This window comes from Perognathus longimembris, chromosome 16, assembly GCF_023159225.1.
Source record: "Perognathus longimembris pacificus isolate PPM17 chromosome 16, ASM2315922v1, whole genome shotgun sequence".
NCBI classification, from domain to species: domain Eukaryota; kingdom Metazoa; phylum Chordata; class Mammalia; order Rodentia; family Heteromyidae; genus Perognathus; species Perognathus longimembris.
This window is the reverse complement of record NC_063176.1, coordinates 11,048,570-11,065,768: the sequence shown is the minus strand read 5'-3', so window position 1 is coordinate 11,065,768 and position 17,199 is coordinate 11,048,570. Positions and strand designations below refer to the sequence as shown.

The window sequence follows — 17,199 nt, the reverse complement described above, 5'->3', positions numbered from 1 at the left end:
TAACATAATTCTATCTGTTATTTCTATTTCCATGACAACTTCTAATTACCACATCATTTTATTCATCATACTCATTTAGACATTTCTGATGGTGTAGTAATTATCAACTTGAATGGATGCTCTTGGACGTGCTAGAATTCCACGCATGTTACAAGTACTGAATACTCAGCACCTTATCTTTGTGGCTCTTTTGTTCACAGCTAGTTGGCCTTAATTGCTGCCAAATTTTCTCCCAGATAAGTTTCAGTTCCTTAACATTTAGACACAAAGTAAAGACAATGACCACAGAAGGAACATTTGAAACAGAGATTGATATATTTATGACTTCTCCAAAAAGATACCCGTGTAGTCTCCAAGATGTCTGTCTACAATTCCCTATCAGTGCAAGACTCATCCAGCCCACCCAAAATGACAAAGGGACCAAGTCATGTAATCCTTCCTTTGTATGAGATCACATGGGGGAGAAAATAGGAAGTCGAATTTTTAAGAAACTTACTCATATTAAATTATTTAGATACTATGTCTATTTAAATCATATTGTCTAATTTGCTGGCCACGTGATATTAAGCAATTGATAAATATTTGCAGACTCTCTATTTCCTTGTCTTTAAAATAACAATGAAATCATTTCCCCGGGAGACTATGCATATAATTGAAGGACCTAATGTAAAGAAGAAAGCTACAGATTGTTGACTCCACAGAAACAAAGATCTGGTGACACTGCCAATTCTATTTCTACAGCATGATTAACTTACTAAAATTAATGTATATGAAAGCACCTGTGAAGATACAAGCATATATGGTTGGAAATAAAGTAATAACTAATAAAAAGCAGCATTTGGGAGATCTAAACTTAGTGATCACATTTCACGAGGACTAATGATTGTTTCCTGTGGTGCTCCAAGAAGGACATGGGGTAAGCATGGGGTTAAACAACACCATCCCCTCCCTCCCTCATATATCTGAGTATACTTAAGATTCCTATAATTAGACAGCAAGGTGTCATTTACTTTTACAAAAAGACACAAATAAATTTAATCATCTAATTATGCACATAGTTACAATTAATAAAATACATTATATGTTTGTATCTGTAATATTTCAATATAATAAGACCAAAATGTGTCATATTTCACTTGTTACTCTCAAAACTGATTCAATATACAATTTTACGTAAATATTTGGTAAAAATGAGTCCTACACATAGATTTATTCTGATTCAAGGCAATGATACTTTTCTGGAAAAATGTGGAACATGAGTGATAAGATAAAAAGTGAATTTTATTATTGATTGTATTACTTTCTAGTGAACAACTAAATTAAATACATGACACATGTCCTTTTTAAAGCCTCCTGATGCATTTTCTCAGTTTTATAGGATAGATATTTGTATTTATATAAAACTATATAGCTTAAATGTAAATTATAGGAAATTCATTTACATAATACTACTTAAGGTGTTTAAAATTTTGAAGTATTGTTCCATTATTTCAGTTATATTATTTTTTTCTGCTAGATAAAGGTTGATTTCTTTATTAATTCTATAAATGTCTCATGTCATTTTTAGCCTTATTCACCATAGTTTTTAACCACACACCAAGTGTTGTTTTATATCTTAGAAAAAGAGGAAAAGGAAAAAGTTAGCAGACTAAGTAAAAAAATTTCCAACAAGACATTAAGTGAAATATCTGTGATGCTCTTCCTTAATGAATATTAATTATGGCAGAATTCATGACATGGAACATTCTCTAATGTTTCACACTGCTGTATTTTCAGTGCTGTGAGGAGGCTGTACTACCTGAATTTCCTGTGATTTCGATTATTGACAGGTACAAACAAAATAAAGAGTATAGTGCAATCATCAAAATCACAGAAAAGGAAAATTAGTTCTGCCGTGGCCGGCAGGTGGTAAAAATGAGTAGTAGGCATCTGGTGAGGTCTTTGGTCAACTTTGAGTTCCTCCTCACTCCTATTATATATCCACTATACATACATACACACGAGCTCTCTCTGTCTGCCTGTCTGTCTGTCTGTCTCTCTCTCTCTCTCTCTCTCTCTCTCTCTCACACACACACACACACACACACACACACACACACACTTTAAATCAGCTCAATTCTGTTCATAACTAAAAAGTATTAATGTCCCAAATGGTAAATTTCCACATTTGTCTGTTCCTTCTGCTTTAATACATGCATTTTTGATTAAGTGAAATTCCAGGAAGAATATTGTAAAAACAAAACCCATGCTCTTAAATTCATAAGCTCAGTAACTAATAGCTTAGTTTTTATCTGAAGGCCTTATGAGCAGATTCATAATGCTGACCATACCTTATGTCTCAATCTCATTAGAGGTTGATAGGACTTAAGGCCATATCCTGCTTCTTTTGTGAGTCTTCCTTCTGATTCTAGAAAAATGAATCCAAGAACCAAAGCAGCTGGCCAGCTCTTAAACATCCTTATTGATTTCTACCTGCCAAAATTAAAATTACAATAATCAGAAAACATGCATTATTTATCAAAGGAGTATATTCAAAAATATTCAATACTGCATAGAAATCTCTATAAATCTAATCAGGACAGGTAGCTGCCAGATGAATCCATATCAGATATTTGTCTCCAAATAGTTTCTCCTTTAAACATAACAATTACTGATTATTTTAAATTGTTTTTTTTACTCAACTTAACAAATAATGAAATAAGAACAAGTATAAGGCCCCATACAAAATGTCCTGAAGATAAATTTTAAAAATTAAGTAAAAACAATAATAATTTTAAGAATTCATACATGACTGTCATTTTATAGCATTGAATTGAAGAAAACTATAAAAGAAAAAAAGCTACTAACACAACCATGTTCACTGCCGCATTATGTACCATAGGATCCAACCCATATACCCCTCAGTAGATGAATGGTCAAGAAAATGTGGTATACACACACACACACACACACACACACACACACACACACACTAGAATTCTGTACTTCAATCATAAAGAATAACATCGCCCCATTAGTAAGGAAATGGAAAGACTTGGAAAAAATAATATTAAGTGAGGTGAGCCAGACCCAAAGAAACATAACTTCCACGCTCCCTTATTGGTAATAATTAGTATATGTCTAGGATAGTCCTAGGAGAGGATCACAATAGCTCAATAGCTATGTACATATGATCATGTAAGATGATGCTAAGTAAAATGAACTCCAAGATACATTAACAAGAGGTTTTTCATTCTTATTTTTAATGTACTATGTGAAATTACCTCTATTTTTTGTTTTTCTTTCCTGTGATTTATCTCCTGTTATCACTGTACTTGATTTTGGCACCCTGGGTATTATATACATACATTTATCTGAATTAGGGACAGAAAGGAGAACATCAAAGGGTGAGACAAAGGGTGAACCAATGCTTCAGTGATACAAGACACTATGTTGGAAATTAACTGTACAACGTGCAGGGGCATGTTTGAAGGGAGGTAAAGTGGGAGAAAAATGAAGAAGGGGACAACAAATTTGACAAGAAATGTACTCACTGCCTTAAATTTGTAACTGTAATCCCTCTGTACATCACGTTGACAATAAAATTAAATTTAAAAAAATCATCACATAAAAAATCAAGTATAAGGCCTAATACAAAATGTCCTGAAGATAAATTTTAAAAATTTAAGTCAAAACAATCCATAGATAATTTTAAGTATCCATACATAATATGATTGTCATTTTTATAGCATTGACCTGACGAAAAATGTAAAAGAAAAAAAATATAGCTATTGTAACTCACTGATACAGACTAGTGAAAGGTGAATTCTAATAGATCTATAATAATATATGTAGTACAACTGAAGTAATGGACACAGGATATATTAGATCATTGATGAATTCTTCCCAGTAGCATTTAGAAGGATATTCCATAGAACATTGCAATACAAGTTCTTTAAACTAAAAATCCTTTTGTTGGTTACTGTATGTGTTTTTGCATGTATATTCTTGCACTTCAGAACTGCAGCTGCAACTCAAGTCTCTCACACAGTTTTTTGGCTCAAGGCCCATTCTGTACAACTTGAACCACACCTCCACTTCTAAATAAGAATCATCTTAATATTTCTCCCAGGTATAGATTCACACAATAATTAGATCTTCAAATTTCAGCATCCTGAGTCTAGGATTTTAAGTATGAGCCATCGGAACCAAGCATATTCTGATTTGTTGTTTGTTATAAAACTTGTTGTATTAAACTTGTAATTGTCTAAACATTAAACCTTTTCAAAACATGTAAGTTTACATTTTGATCACAACATTTTCAATTTTTCCACTCTTATTAACACAACTTTTTCCGCCTAGATTCTAGAAGAGTCTTTTATGTATAAGTCAATATTTATGTCCCATGTCTCCCAAATTAAACTTCTTTCCATTTTTATTCCATTTTAAACAAGTTTTTAAAAAATGGATCTCTAATTTCTGAAGGTTTTGCACATATTCTGTCTAATTTCTTATTACAGTCCATTAGAGATATCCATCGACCATCATTTGAGGTGACTTTTATTTCTTTCATGTGGAATCCATGTTGTCCATGTTACAAATGACAGTGGACATCCTTATCTTGCTTTTACATTCAAGACATTGTCACTTTACTTTGATATGCCAAAGTGATGAATTGACCATACCCACAGATAACTTAGAATCTGTCTTTTCTAGCCACAAAACCCTTCACTCTGTTCTTTGAGGTTGGTTTCACCATTTATGATATAATGCTTTACTAAGCTATTTCTTTCACTTGAAATACATTTGTTCTCCTATTTATCACACAAAAACCTTCACATAGCAAAAAAGAATGCTTCCCTGCAACACCAGGCCTGAGTGGCTTCCTTTAGTTATTCATCCTCCTAGGTAATTCTTCTTTATTTGAGGTCATTTACTTATTTTTTAATTGTATTTTTATTTTCTTTAAGTACTCGTACAAAAATGTTACCATTCTACATGTCAGTTAATAAGCATAACGAATCTTGAGAGGAAATTTACTTGTAACTATAATTCATTATTATAATCCTTTGAAAATATTGACCATGTCCTCTAAATAATGCATAACTCCTCTCAAAATGTTATTCATTCCAAAATGTTGTGGATTTTGTTTGGTTTTGTTTTCACTTTTGCAGCATTATACTACTTGAAGTTAGCAAGTAGCCTACTATCTATGAGACATTCAAAAATGATTACATAAATTGATGTCATCTTGTATTTAAGAGTGAAAAAAGACTGCATATACTTGCCGTTGGACAATATTGAATACAATTCCTATTTGTTCTGTTGCTACAAGTGTGTTAGAGCCAATTAGAAAAGTAAATATTTTCATTTACAACACATCTTTTCTCTGTCATTTTGATAGATATTCTAATCTTCTACTCAAATCTAAGTATTTGTTTATAAGACAAGTGGATGAAATATTTTAAATCCAAGAAGCACAAAACTACAACAGAAACAACCAGCTTAAGTGAAAGGATAATTTCCACAGGGTTTTAAATATTCATACGGTTTGTGTTGCACACCAGGGGATGGAGAAAAAGACATGGAACAGCCATGTCCCTCCTAATTTTGATGCTAAAAATGCTCCTTTAAGACTTGTTTTTCCTCTGTCATTGTGTCCTTTATTTGAAATCTTGTAGTGCTATACATTTTTTTGTAACACATATTTCACCTTATTCCAAATAGTCTATCACCTTCAAAATACATAGCAAATTAATAGTTTCAATATAGTACTAAACATCTCGTTCATCTTTGGTAAGCAAGTTTTCATATGTTAATAATTAAAACAATATGCTCATGCAATATTTGCTCTACAAAGTTAACTAGAAAAAAGGGCCTTAGATGTCAACTACAAGAATTCTGTGTGCATCTTCTGTACAGTTCAATCATGCAATGAACGATTCAGGATACCTGGGTCAAAATTCTTCATTTCCTCATACTGTATTGTTTAAACACTGCAACACACTTGCCTGCAGCCCGTTCATTATTGAAAGAATGAAAGTATATATCTAATGCATTGCTTATGAGTTATATTTCCATCAGCCACATTAGACTAGTATATTGCAAATTTGTATTAAGTTTATTTGACACATTAAAATTCTGAATTTATTGTTCTTTTGTGTGTCTCTCTGTGTTTTGTTTGGCAGTACTGTTATTTCACCTTATGGCATCCTGTTCTTAGGAAGTGTTCAAGCACATAACTACCTCTCCCAGCATTTGTATCTTGTAGTTTTTTGTTCAGATTAGGTCTTGCTCTTTTCTGCCAGTGCCCAGCCTTGAAGACTCTCACATGTCTCCCATGTAGTTGGTGTTTCAGGTATGAGCTGTGATTTTGTCATGATTTTGCCATTGTGTTTGAAGAGATAGGGTTTCTTAAATGTTTTCTTAGATCCTCCTTTAAGTGCAATCCTTCCTCTCTTCCTCAGCCCTAGTAGCTAGGATTATAGATATGTGTTATCAGGCCCAAAGTACTGGAATTATGAACAAACTGAAAGGACAAGTAAACTATTCATAGACTCATTATGTCAGTGAAATTGATTTTATGCATTATTTTAATAAAAATATTTATTTTATATGACAGATAAAACATAATATACAATATAGATTTTTGCCACTTATGATGGTTTATGTAAATATATTTATATACATATGTTTAACTGTTGATATATAAGCAGTTTAGCTGTATAGTCATGTAGATACTTTGTTACCAAGTAAATGTATAATTATTCAGTCATAGTTATATTTATATAGTAATATACTGTACAGGTTGTATTTTTTGTGGTGTTGGGGATAGACCAAAGGCCTTGAGCATGCTAGGTATACCCTCTACCACTGAGCCATAGCCTCAGCCATCTATTTGTAATGCATCCTTGATGATTGTGAAACAGAATGGAACTTCGGGTTTAGTTGAAAATACTTTTTAAGGTTTTATAATCTTACCATTGACTTCGATTTCACATTATATAGAGGGCCACCAAAGTGTGTTCACAAACAAGCACCAATGTGATATACCATTAACTCATTTTCCATCTTTCAGAAGACGCGCTCCCCCTTGTATTTTCTTTTAATGCACTTGTGTTTTCTTTTAGTGCACTTGAATTCCTCATTAGGTTTAATCTCAAGAGTACTTGAATGTATTAGCTTCTTTCTAAGATGACTTTGAGTAGACAAACCCTTAGCTATATTTTATTATGCAACTATTGATTTTTCTGCTATTAGTTTCATCTTCAAAAAAACTTAGGTATTTTATTTTTAAAATAAATTTAATCATAATATTCTGGATTATGTTTATTGATCCGTTTAGAACAGACTGTTGACATCTCACTTTGATAAAAATTGAGTTGTGCAACATGACTAATCAAAATTGCATTCTGGACAGCTGTCTGTGGCTTATACCTGTAGTCCTGACTACTCAGGAGACTAAGATATGAGGATCATGGTTCAAAGCCATCCTGGATACGAATCCAAAAGTGGAAAAGTGGCTCAAGAGGTAGAATATTAGTCTTGACCATAAAAACTCAGGGACAGCGACCAGTCCCTGGGTTAAAGCTGCAAGACCAATACAAAAGAACAGCAATAAAAATGCCACATCATCATGTGACCCAGACAACAAAACATATGTATTTATGTGTCATTTGACTTGTCTTCATGCATACCATCCTAGTTTATGTGGCACAATGCCAAAAAATAAAGTTATTTCACCATCATTCCTAATTTTTTGAATAAAATTCATTTTGCACTTCACAGTGAATTTTAATTTATTTTCACAGAAATTTTATGTCAAGCAGGTACTTTCTTCTCACTATTTTGGAGAAGTATGCTTTTTATTTCCTCTGTGTGTGTATTTAGTTTCTGATGTCTGACTGGACTGGAGTTTACACTCATGGCTTTACACTTCCTAAGAAGATGCTCTTACTTCTGATTATTGCTTCATACTATTTTCGTTATTATTTTTGAAATAGGGTTTCATTTTCTTCCTGTACCTGAATTTTGTGATCCACCCACATTAGACTTCTCAGTAGCTAAGAAAACAAATGCTCTCCACCACATCCAGTGCTTTTTTAACAAGAGTCTCTCTCCTAAACACTTTTCTGCTTATGCTGGCCTGGAACCCCACCCATCACAGTCTAAGCCTCCCCTCTGTACATCACCTTGACATTAAATTCTCTTTTAAATTGTAACATGGCTCCACAGTGTCAAGATAGTCACATTTTCTTAAGGCTGAGAAACTGAGATTATTTATATCTAGACGCTGTACCAATTTAGGATGAATAATTTAATATAGATCAGCAAGTTACTGTGGTATAATAATAAGTTGAAAGGAAAAATGATAGGATTGTCCCTGTGGCTCTGCTAAGCAGCGTATATTCTTAACAATTCCCCTGCAGTGCTCATCACAGTTCATGCAGCTTTACCACCAGCCAGCTCACTGAACCTTCAGTTGGAAGACTTTCTTCCCCTGGCTTCTTCTCCCAAGCTTCAGATATACCATATTCTGACTATTCCCTTCTACTTTTTCCTTTGTTTGCCTCATCTCTTAAAGCAAATATGGCATAAGCTTGCTTTGCTCATTTGACAAAAATCAATGTAGTCAGAATAATAATGTTTATCAATATTTGCCCTTCAAATTTTACTTTGGGCCATAGTTTCAATAGAATTTTAAGTAACATTTGCATGTTAAAATATATCAGATATACCTTACTTCCACAAAGTAAATACAAAGTAGATGTTATCATGCAAATTACAATAACAAGTCATATTCATTTTACTTTATTTTTTGTCCCAAACAGTATGGTTGTACATCATTGTACATTTAAAGGCATTCTGCATGAAAAACCTCTTTTGCTGCTTTGCCTCTGAGCTAAATGTTTCTTCAACATAATGTGATATTATGTTATAATATAATATTTTAATTGTAAATAATAACATATTATTTGATTTGGAAAATTCTGCCCTGATGTAAAGGAATTTAGATTGAAAGGATCTAAATTCACTGCTTTCTACATTGATGAGCACTTAAAATGCAAATTAAAGAAAAATGTAGCTCTCAGGACCAAGTTTGCCTAAAATCCCAATGGTACTATGTTACAATTTTTATTTGCTCTTAAAAATATTTATAAATATAAGACAGAGCTTAAATGGAACTTATCCCCTACCACCAAAGTCTCTAACAGCTTGTGTTCTTTGAGTACAGGATTATATTTATTTAAAAGAAAAAAATCTGTGGCAGTTTTACAATGAAGTGTTGTACAGGGAATAACTTAATTTCCTCTGTAGTTAAAACTGAAATATCAAGGGGAAATATTGTCCATTCACTGGGCTTAGCTTAGTCTCAGAGATATTCTAATTCATTCTTAGAAAACTTGTGCAGAAAATCTGAGATTAGAGTCCACAGTTGGTGGAAGTCATTGTGACTTAGCATGTCTTCTTGAAGAATTCCAAAGGATAGTTCTCCTTCCTCGTGATCAGGACAAAGATATAAGATAAGTTGTCAGTGAGTGCCACATGAGAAATTTCAAAGTTTTTCAGTTGGAACTAGGGAAGGGAAAGGGAATACCAAAATCGAGAGACAAAGGATAAAAAGACAAACCAATGCAGCAACAATGCTTAGAAAACTATATGGTGTAAATCAACTGTACAAGTAATGGCGGGCGGGGTGGGGGGGACGACAAAAACATAGGAGGGGGGATGCTGGGGAAAAAGGGAGGAGGTAACAAGTTGGATAAGAAATGTACTCACTGCCTTACATATGAAACTGTAAGATCTCTGTATATCACTTTGACAATAAAGAAATGAAAAAAATTCGAAAAATAAAAAACAACAACAACTCCATATTCTCAAAGGACATGGGAAGTAGAGAATTAGCCAGCACATTCTTAATGGTCTGGACCAAAGTAGACAAGAATAGTTTAAGCTTTCCAAGGAAACCCCACAGCTGCTGGAACAGTGCCATGCTGTAATGTGACCAACAATGGCCAATGGTCAATGCAAGTCATCTGCAACTACCACAGCCAAGGTTGACGTGGTTTTCAGCAAAGAATATATATTAAATGTTATTGTATGCCAGTGCTTCATAATTGATAGATAAGATGCATTTAAAATTTTATCAAATTTTCATAGAAAATAATGAACAAAATAATTTTAAAAGGAAAAACCCTTTATAATCTTTCAAGATTGAAAAAGACTTGCCGTGTATGTGTGTGTGTGGTGTGTGTGTGTGTGTGTGTGTGTGTGTGTGTGTGTGTGTTCCAGCCACATAACATGTGCTTCTATATCCTTGTAAAAGCAATGGTAATTTTAAAAAATTTATGTGGCCAGCTCACGTCAGTTCTGTCAATATATAAATTATTTCTAAATTATCTGCTGGAAGGGATGTGGTGAAAGGGGATCACTACTACACTTTAGGAGAGAATGTGAAGTTGTTCAACCCTTGGCAAAGCAGTATGGAAGTTCCTCAAAAGGCTAAACATAGAACTTCCCTATGACCCAGCAACCCCACTTTTGGGCATCTACCCAAAAGATTACAGGCAAGACCACGCTAAAGCCACCAGCACAACTATGTTCGCGGTAGCACAATTTGTCATTGCTAAAATATGGAAACAACCCAGATGCCCCTCAGTAGATGAATGGGTCAAGAAAATGTGGTACACATGCACAATGGAATTCTATGCCTCTATCAAAAAAATGACAATGCCCCATTTGTACCGAAATGGAAGGATTTGGAAAAAAAAAAACAAAAAAAAAACATACTAAGTAAAATGAGCCAGACCCAAAGAAACATAGATTTTATGGTTTTCCTCATTGGGAACAATTAGTACACATCTAGGATAGTCCTAGCAGAAGATCACAAGAGCTCAATAGCTATTCACATATCAACAAATGAGATGAGGCTAAGTGAAATGAGCTCCAAGTTATGGACACAAGTGCTTTATCATTGTCATTTTTATTTTAAACATTCCATGTGAAATTAATCCTTTTTCTTTTGTCTTTCTTCCCTATGGTTTAACCTCTGATGTCACTGTAATTTATTTTGGTACCCTGGGTATTGTATATATGATTATTGGAACTAGGGGAGGGGAGGAGAACATCAAAATGAAGAGACAAAGGATAAAAGATGAACCAGTGCAACAACAATACTTACAAAACTATATGCTGTAAACCAACTGTACAAGTGATCAGGAGAGGGGAGGGAAGGGGAGAGGGGAGAAGGTGGGAGAAAGTGAGGGAAGAGGTAGTAAGTTGGATAAGATATGTACTCAGTAAAAAAAAGAAAAAAGAAATGTACTGAAACTGTAACTCCTTTGTACATTACTTTGACAATAAATACATTTTAAGAAATCACCAAGTACACCAAGAATTGAAAAGACCTCCCATGTTCATGGATAGGTAGAAACAATAATGTGAAAATGGCTACACTGCCAAACATGATATAGAAATTCAATGCAATCCATCAAAATCCAAATGACATTCTTTACCAAGACAGAAAATAGTCCAAAAATTCATATAAAACGACAAAAGACCTGTAACAGCCAACGCAACTCTAGGCAAAACAAGAAATGTTGAAAAAAAAATGCAATGTGGATCACACCACAGTATCAGAACTCAACCACCACTACAGAGTCATAATAACTATGACAGCTTGTTACTGGCACAAAAATAGATTTAGAGATCAATGGTACAGATTAGAAAACCCAGAAATAAAAGCACATACTTACAATTATCTGATAAATGAGCTAGAGACATGCGGTAAAAAACAACATTTTCAACAAATGATATAGGAAAGGGCAGCCATACGCAGAAAACTAAAAGTGGATCCCTATTTGTTACCATGCACTAATATCAATTCAACATGGATCAAAGACCGCAAGGTCAGACCTGAATCTTTGAAACTACTCTGAGCAAGAGTAAGAAAAACATAAGAACTTATAGATACAGGCAGATATTTCTTGAATAAAGTCCCAGGGACACAACAGGAGAGATCCCTGACATGACCTCAAACCTAGAAAGACAGCCAACCAACTGGGAAAGATCCTTACCAGCAATATGTCTGACAATGGCCTAATATCCAATGTACACAAGGAGCTCAATAAACTAACCTCTCTCAAACCTAATAAACCAATCAATAAGTGGTCAAGGAAGCTAAGGAGCTACTTCTCATAAGAAGGGATATGAATAGCAAAGAAACACATGAGGAAATGCTCATCATCCCTGGCCATAAAAGACATGCAAATCAAAACAACTCATCCCAGAAAGATTAGCCAATATTGCGAATTTGAACAGCAACAAATGTTGGTGGGGATGTGGGGGGAAAGGAACCCTACTGAACTGTTTTTGGGAATGTAAACTAGTACAATTACTCCATCCAGCAGTCTGAAGGCTCCTCACAAAATGAAACAGACCTTCCCTATGACCAGCCATACCAAACCTAGACATCTACCCTCAACATCAGGACCCAGGATATGATATGGACTCCTGTTCTATGCCTCACTATTCACAATAGTTGAGATATGGAAACAGCCCAGATGGCCCTCCATAGATGACTGGATCCAAAATATGTGGGACCTATACACAATGGCATTTTACACAGCCATTAGAAAGAAGAAAAAAAAAAAGTCATTTGCAGGGAAATGGATGGAACTAGAACAAGCCATGTTAAGTGAGGTAAGTCAAGCTCCGAGGGACAACTGGCACATATTTTCTCTGACATACAGAAATTAGATCTAAAACACACTGGGTTAAGACAAATTATACAGAATTCTAGATACTCATCCACAATGAGATCATAAGAAAATATTCTTAGGAGAGAAACACAAAGGAACAATCCTTAAATGCTTCTTCATATTTATACAAAATAGTATACATACTGAAACAAACTCCAAGATATGAAAACAAGTCTTTTTGTTGTTGTTGTTGTTTAGAGAGGGGGTACGTGAAACAAAATAGGTAAAATGCACAGAATGGGACCTAGTGTGTGAGAACCCAAAAGTAAGCAGCAGGTGTCGTTTCAAAAGCCTCCCAACTGGTATTACTGCCTTTACTCCCTCACATGGTAGGCAGATTGATCTTTTTTAAATCTTTTTTTTTAGCACCAAATTTTTTAGTAATTAAATTTTGTTGACAAGGTGTGTGCAAAAGGAGTACAGTTACATAATGAGGCAGTGTGTACATTTCTTGTGATATCTTACACCCTTGTTTTTCTTTCCCTTCCCTAGACCAGGTAGGCATATATACAATACCCAGTGTACCAAAGTGTACCCAGTGTAGCCACGTGGCACACACCAAAGGAAATTCACCTAAAACTTTAAATGGAATGTCAACAATAGAATTCTCCTGTGTCCTTCTCTTGGAGTTGTTTTTGCTTCTCTTGGAGGTTGTCTTTTGTTTTGGTTTGGTTTTAGTGTATGATGATTCTTTCTTCTTTTTCTTATGTGTGGTGTATTCATGTGTATATCTACATGAGGATGGGGAAGGGCACACAACTTGAGGGAAAAAGGTGAAAAGTGCAGCAGTGGAGTGAACTGGACATTGAGGAAAGTGAACTACACAACTCGTGGGTGGAGACAAGAGGAAAGTACTGGGAAAGAATGAGGGAACAGAAGACATTTGTACTAAAAGTACCTGGCTCATGTAATTGTTATACCTTTGCAATAACAATAAAGTGAATTAATTTATAAAAACACATTATTTGAGAGACACATTTTCAAGCTCTACGGTTATATAGATTTTAATATTTTAACATTTCAATTAGAACTCAACTTGCATTATGGTCACTGCATATGTTCTGATCATCATGCCAAACTTGTTAATTGAGATTGGGTCTTTCCTGTGTTAACAATGTCCTAGATTTATATGTATGTAAATAAAGTGTAATGCATTTATTATTACAGTTATCCTTAAATTGAATAGAATTAGAATCTCAGATATCATGTGAGTTATTTGAATAAGCACAAGACATGATTTCATATTGAAGAAATGTAATAGGATGTGCTGTTATTTGTGGGAACTACAAAAACTTATATTATCTAACAGCTTGTAGAAGTGATCCACATAAAAACCTGTGAGTTTCAAAGTGTGGTCACTGTTGACTATGTAGGAAAAAATGTTCACTGACCTTCTTGAATACTGACCATGTGTAGCATCATTGCAAAGGGCAGTCACATTCTAGAAGAAATGCCTCCACAGAAGATTTGGCTAAACATTTGAACTCTATTTACAGGGATTATAGTGATCAAGTGTTACAATGACATAAAATGATTCCAAGGGACTGGCAAGCGCCTGACAAGTGTCTGAACCTACAGGAACATCGTACTGAGAGGATTCCTGGGGCTAGCAGGACACAAGAAGAATCAGAATGAGAGTCAGGACCTCACTCTGGAGTGGAGGTCGTGTCTTCCACACACCAGCTTCTACCTCACTGATTTTCTTAGTCCTTGAGGTCCTGTCTCAGCCTTCTCACATTGACAGATTTTATACCATGTCTGCAACTTTCAGACTTAATGTGAAGAAAAATTAGGGTTAGAGAGTGTGTTTTAAAGTTCCTACATCCATCATAGAGATTCTGATCCCAGGAATCTCAGATGAAACTCAGGTGTCTGCCTTGTAGACCTACTCAAGATGATCCTCTGATCATTGTGACTGGGATACAAATCATGCCAACCCCTTTCGAGCTTCACTGCACTAACTGTGAAAGTGCGTATAAACTTCAGCTCCCATGAACTAAAACTTGCACAGGAAGGTCTGACAGAATATTTCTGGGTGATTGGTTTTGATTGAATGTTATAAAATAGGAATTCCCTTAGCTACATATTGCTTTTGTTCTCTACATGAGCAAAAACAGGCAGAATTTCTAAGTGCTCAGTACATTCATTTACAGAGTTAAAGGTCAGAAAACTAATAGTAAGTAGCACAATTTTTCATCAGTTGCAAAGTACTGAACACTTGAGGTTTTTCTTTTTAAATCCGATATTTCCAACCTTAGATAAAATCTTTTGCAACATTAAAATGGCTACAATGAAAATTGTCCCTCTGAGTAAGGCCATAGGGCATCTATGATATAGATGAGCTTTGAAATAATTGCCAAAGGCATATATAGGAAAGTACACTGAGGAAAATCACAAGTAGTTAAATTTCTCTTAGGAGCTTTCTCTATGATCTCTGGGAGAGCCTAGTCTCACCTTAGAAGAGAAGGCCGTTTGGTTCCCAAGGTAGTTAGTTAATCTTTGTGTAACTAAATTCCTATGTGCTACTAAATGATTGTAACTCATTTTAAATCTGACATTATCATAAGAAATTGTTTCAAACCACCCCAAAGTGTAGATGAGAAATGATGGCAGTGAAATTCCAATCGTTTTTCAGAATCTTACATTTTCATAGGTGTTGGGGTTTTTCTCAATGTAAGTGGTTCAAAGTAATGCTGAAATTTAAAGGAATAACAAGCATCACATCTAAAGTAAACAGCTGAAGGAGAACAATATATCCCTAAAATCACCCACAGAATGAGTTACTATGTCACCCTAAAACTTCAGCTACCATGATTCCTATTCAGGGCCTTTTATAGCTCACCAAACAGAAAAGTCACTTATTAGTTGTCTCCCAAGGGCTATGGCTCCATATGTTCTATTTCCCTTTCTCTTTTTCTCTGTTCCTTGGTGCATCATATACCTCGCTTCCCTCTTCTTTTTGTCCCTCTTCTTATCTCCCCTCTCCTGTTTTTCCTTTACTTCCCAATACTTCTCTCTCTTTGAGACATATGCATAAACCTCACCACTTTTTCTCCTCCCCACTTTTCTTTGTCCTTATCCTTCTCTCTTTCATGGTATTGAAGTTGGAACTCAGGTCCTCACACTTGGAGGCAGAAGCTGGCTATTGAAGCCCTGAGCTCCTTGAGTTTTTATTTATTTGTTTGATTGCTGTTTGTTAAATCACTTGTGAGACTTGAACTCAAGGTCTAGGAGCAGTCCCTGAGCTCTTCTGCTCAAGGCTAGTGTTCTAGCCCTTTGGGCAACAGCTCCACTTCTGGTTCTTGAGTTGTTAATTGGAAGCAAGATTCTCACAGGGATTTTTCTGACCTGGCTAGGTTTGATTCTTCAATTTCAGCCTCCCAAGTTGCTAGGATTAATTTCATGATCCACCAGCTTTTTCAGATACGGTTTCTCATGTTTGACTGGATTTAGCCTCTACGGAATGTCCTCCTACCTAGTGTCCTATAAAACTAAGGAGCTGTTGCATGTGTGACCTGTTCTAACTTTGTATATTGGTAAATCACTGACAGAGTTTTGGTGGTTTTCTGTTAACTTTGGATCCAGAATAATTATCTTCATGGTTTCCTAAGGTCCAAAGTTCTGATTTCCAATCTATACCTATTCCTTTACTCTCTCTATTTACTACACATTCATTAATGTCTGCCTCAGGGCTAGTACATAGCAAAATGTTGAGAAATAGTAATAATCTTGTAAAATTTAAGGATAGCTTATATCTGAAAATATGGGGACTTTATGGAAATGTACTAGGTGAGAATAATAATGGTCACAGGGTCCTAGAGGTGTCCTTAATCATTCAGCATAATCGTTTTTAAAATGTCTTCTCCAACTGCTCAAAGAAGATGCCAATAACCCAGAATTGGATGACTGGTAAAAGACTAGAAATTGTACAATGTTTTCAATAAAATGACATGGGACACCACCTGTAAATGCTTCTAACATGTCTTAATTTGCTTGTAGAAAGTAGTGATATGAGAACAACAACTGAGCAGCTCATTGTTTTATAGGCTATAGTTTCAAAGAAGGCAATAACACTGAAATAAATTAACACTTTAAATCTCATTTATCTACTGGAGACTGTAATTCCAGTCTCTTCTCCACATACCAGGGACAAGGGAAATCACAGGTATTCTCTGCCACAGTCCTCTGAGTTCATTAATAGCACTAAATCATGGCACCTGATCTCACTTTCTCATGAATGTTCAGAGTTCAATCTCAGGGAATGGCTACTTCCCACCAGTCGTGTTAACATGCAAAACTTATACAATCAGCCAGGCAGTTGTTCTTGCTTTGTTAACTAGATTCCTATATTTCCTGAAGAGTTCATGTACATAATCCAGTCTGCTGCTAAACTGGTAGAAAATGAAGTTATTCTGTGTTTGAAAGTATTAGCATTGCCAGCTTAGAAGCTACATAAATT

At 34.9% G+C, this 17,199-nt stretch overlaps 1 protein-coding gene across 1 annotated transcript in view; it reads right to left on the bottom strand.

The window, feature by feature from the left end:
- Window positions 1-17,199, bottom strand: part of Fstl5 (follistatin like 5) — a 279,651-nt gene that overhangs the window by 247,823 nt on the left and 14,629 nt on the right. The window contains exon 2 of the mRNA XM_048364572.1: window positions 2,331-2,472. Coding sequence (XP_048220529.1) covers window positions 2,331-2,456 — 126 coding nt within the window. The 5' untranslated portion in view covers window positions 2,457-2,472. The remainder of the gene's footprint in view (window positions 1-2,330; window positions 2,473-17,199) is intronic.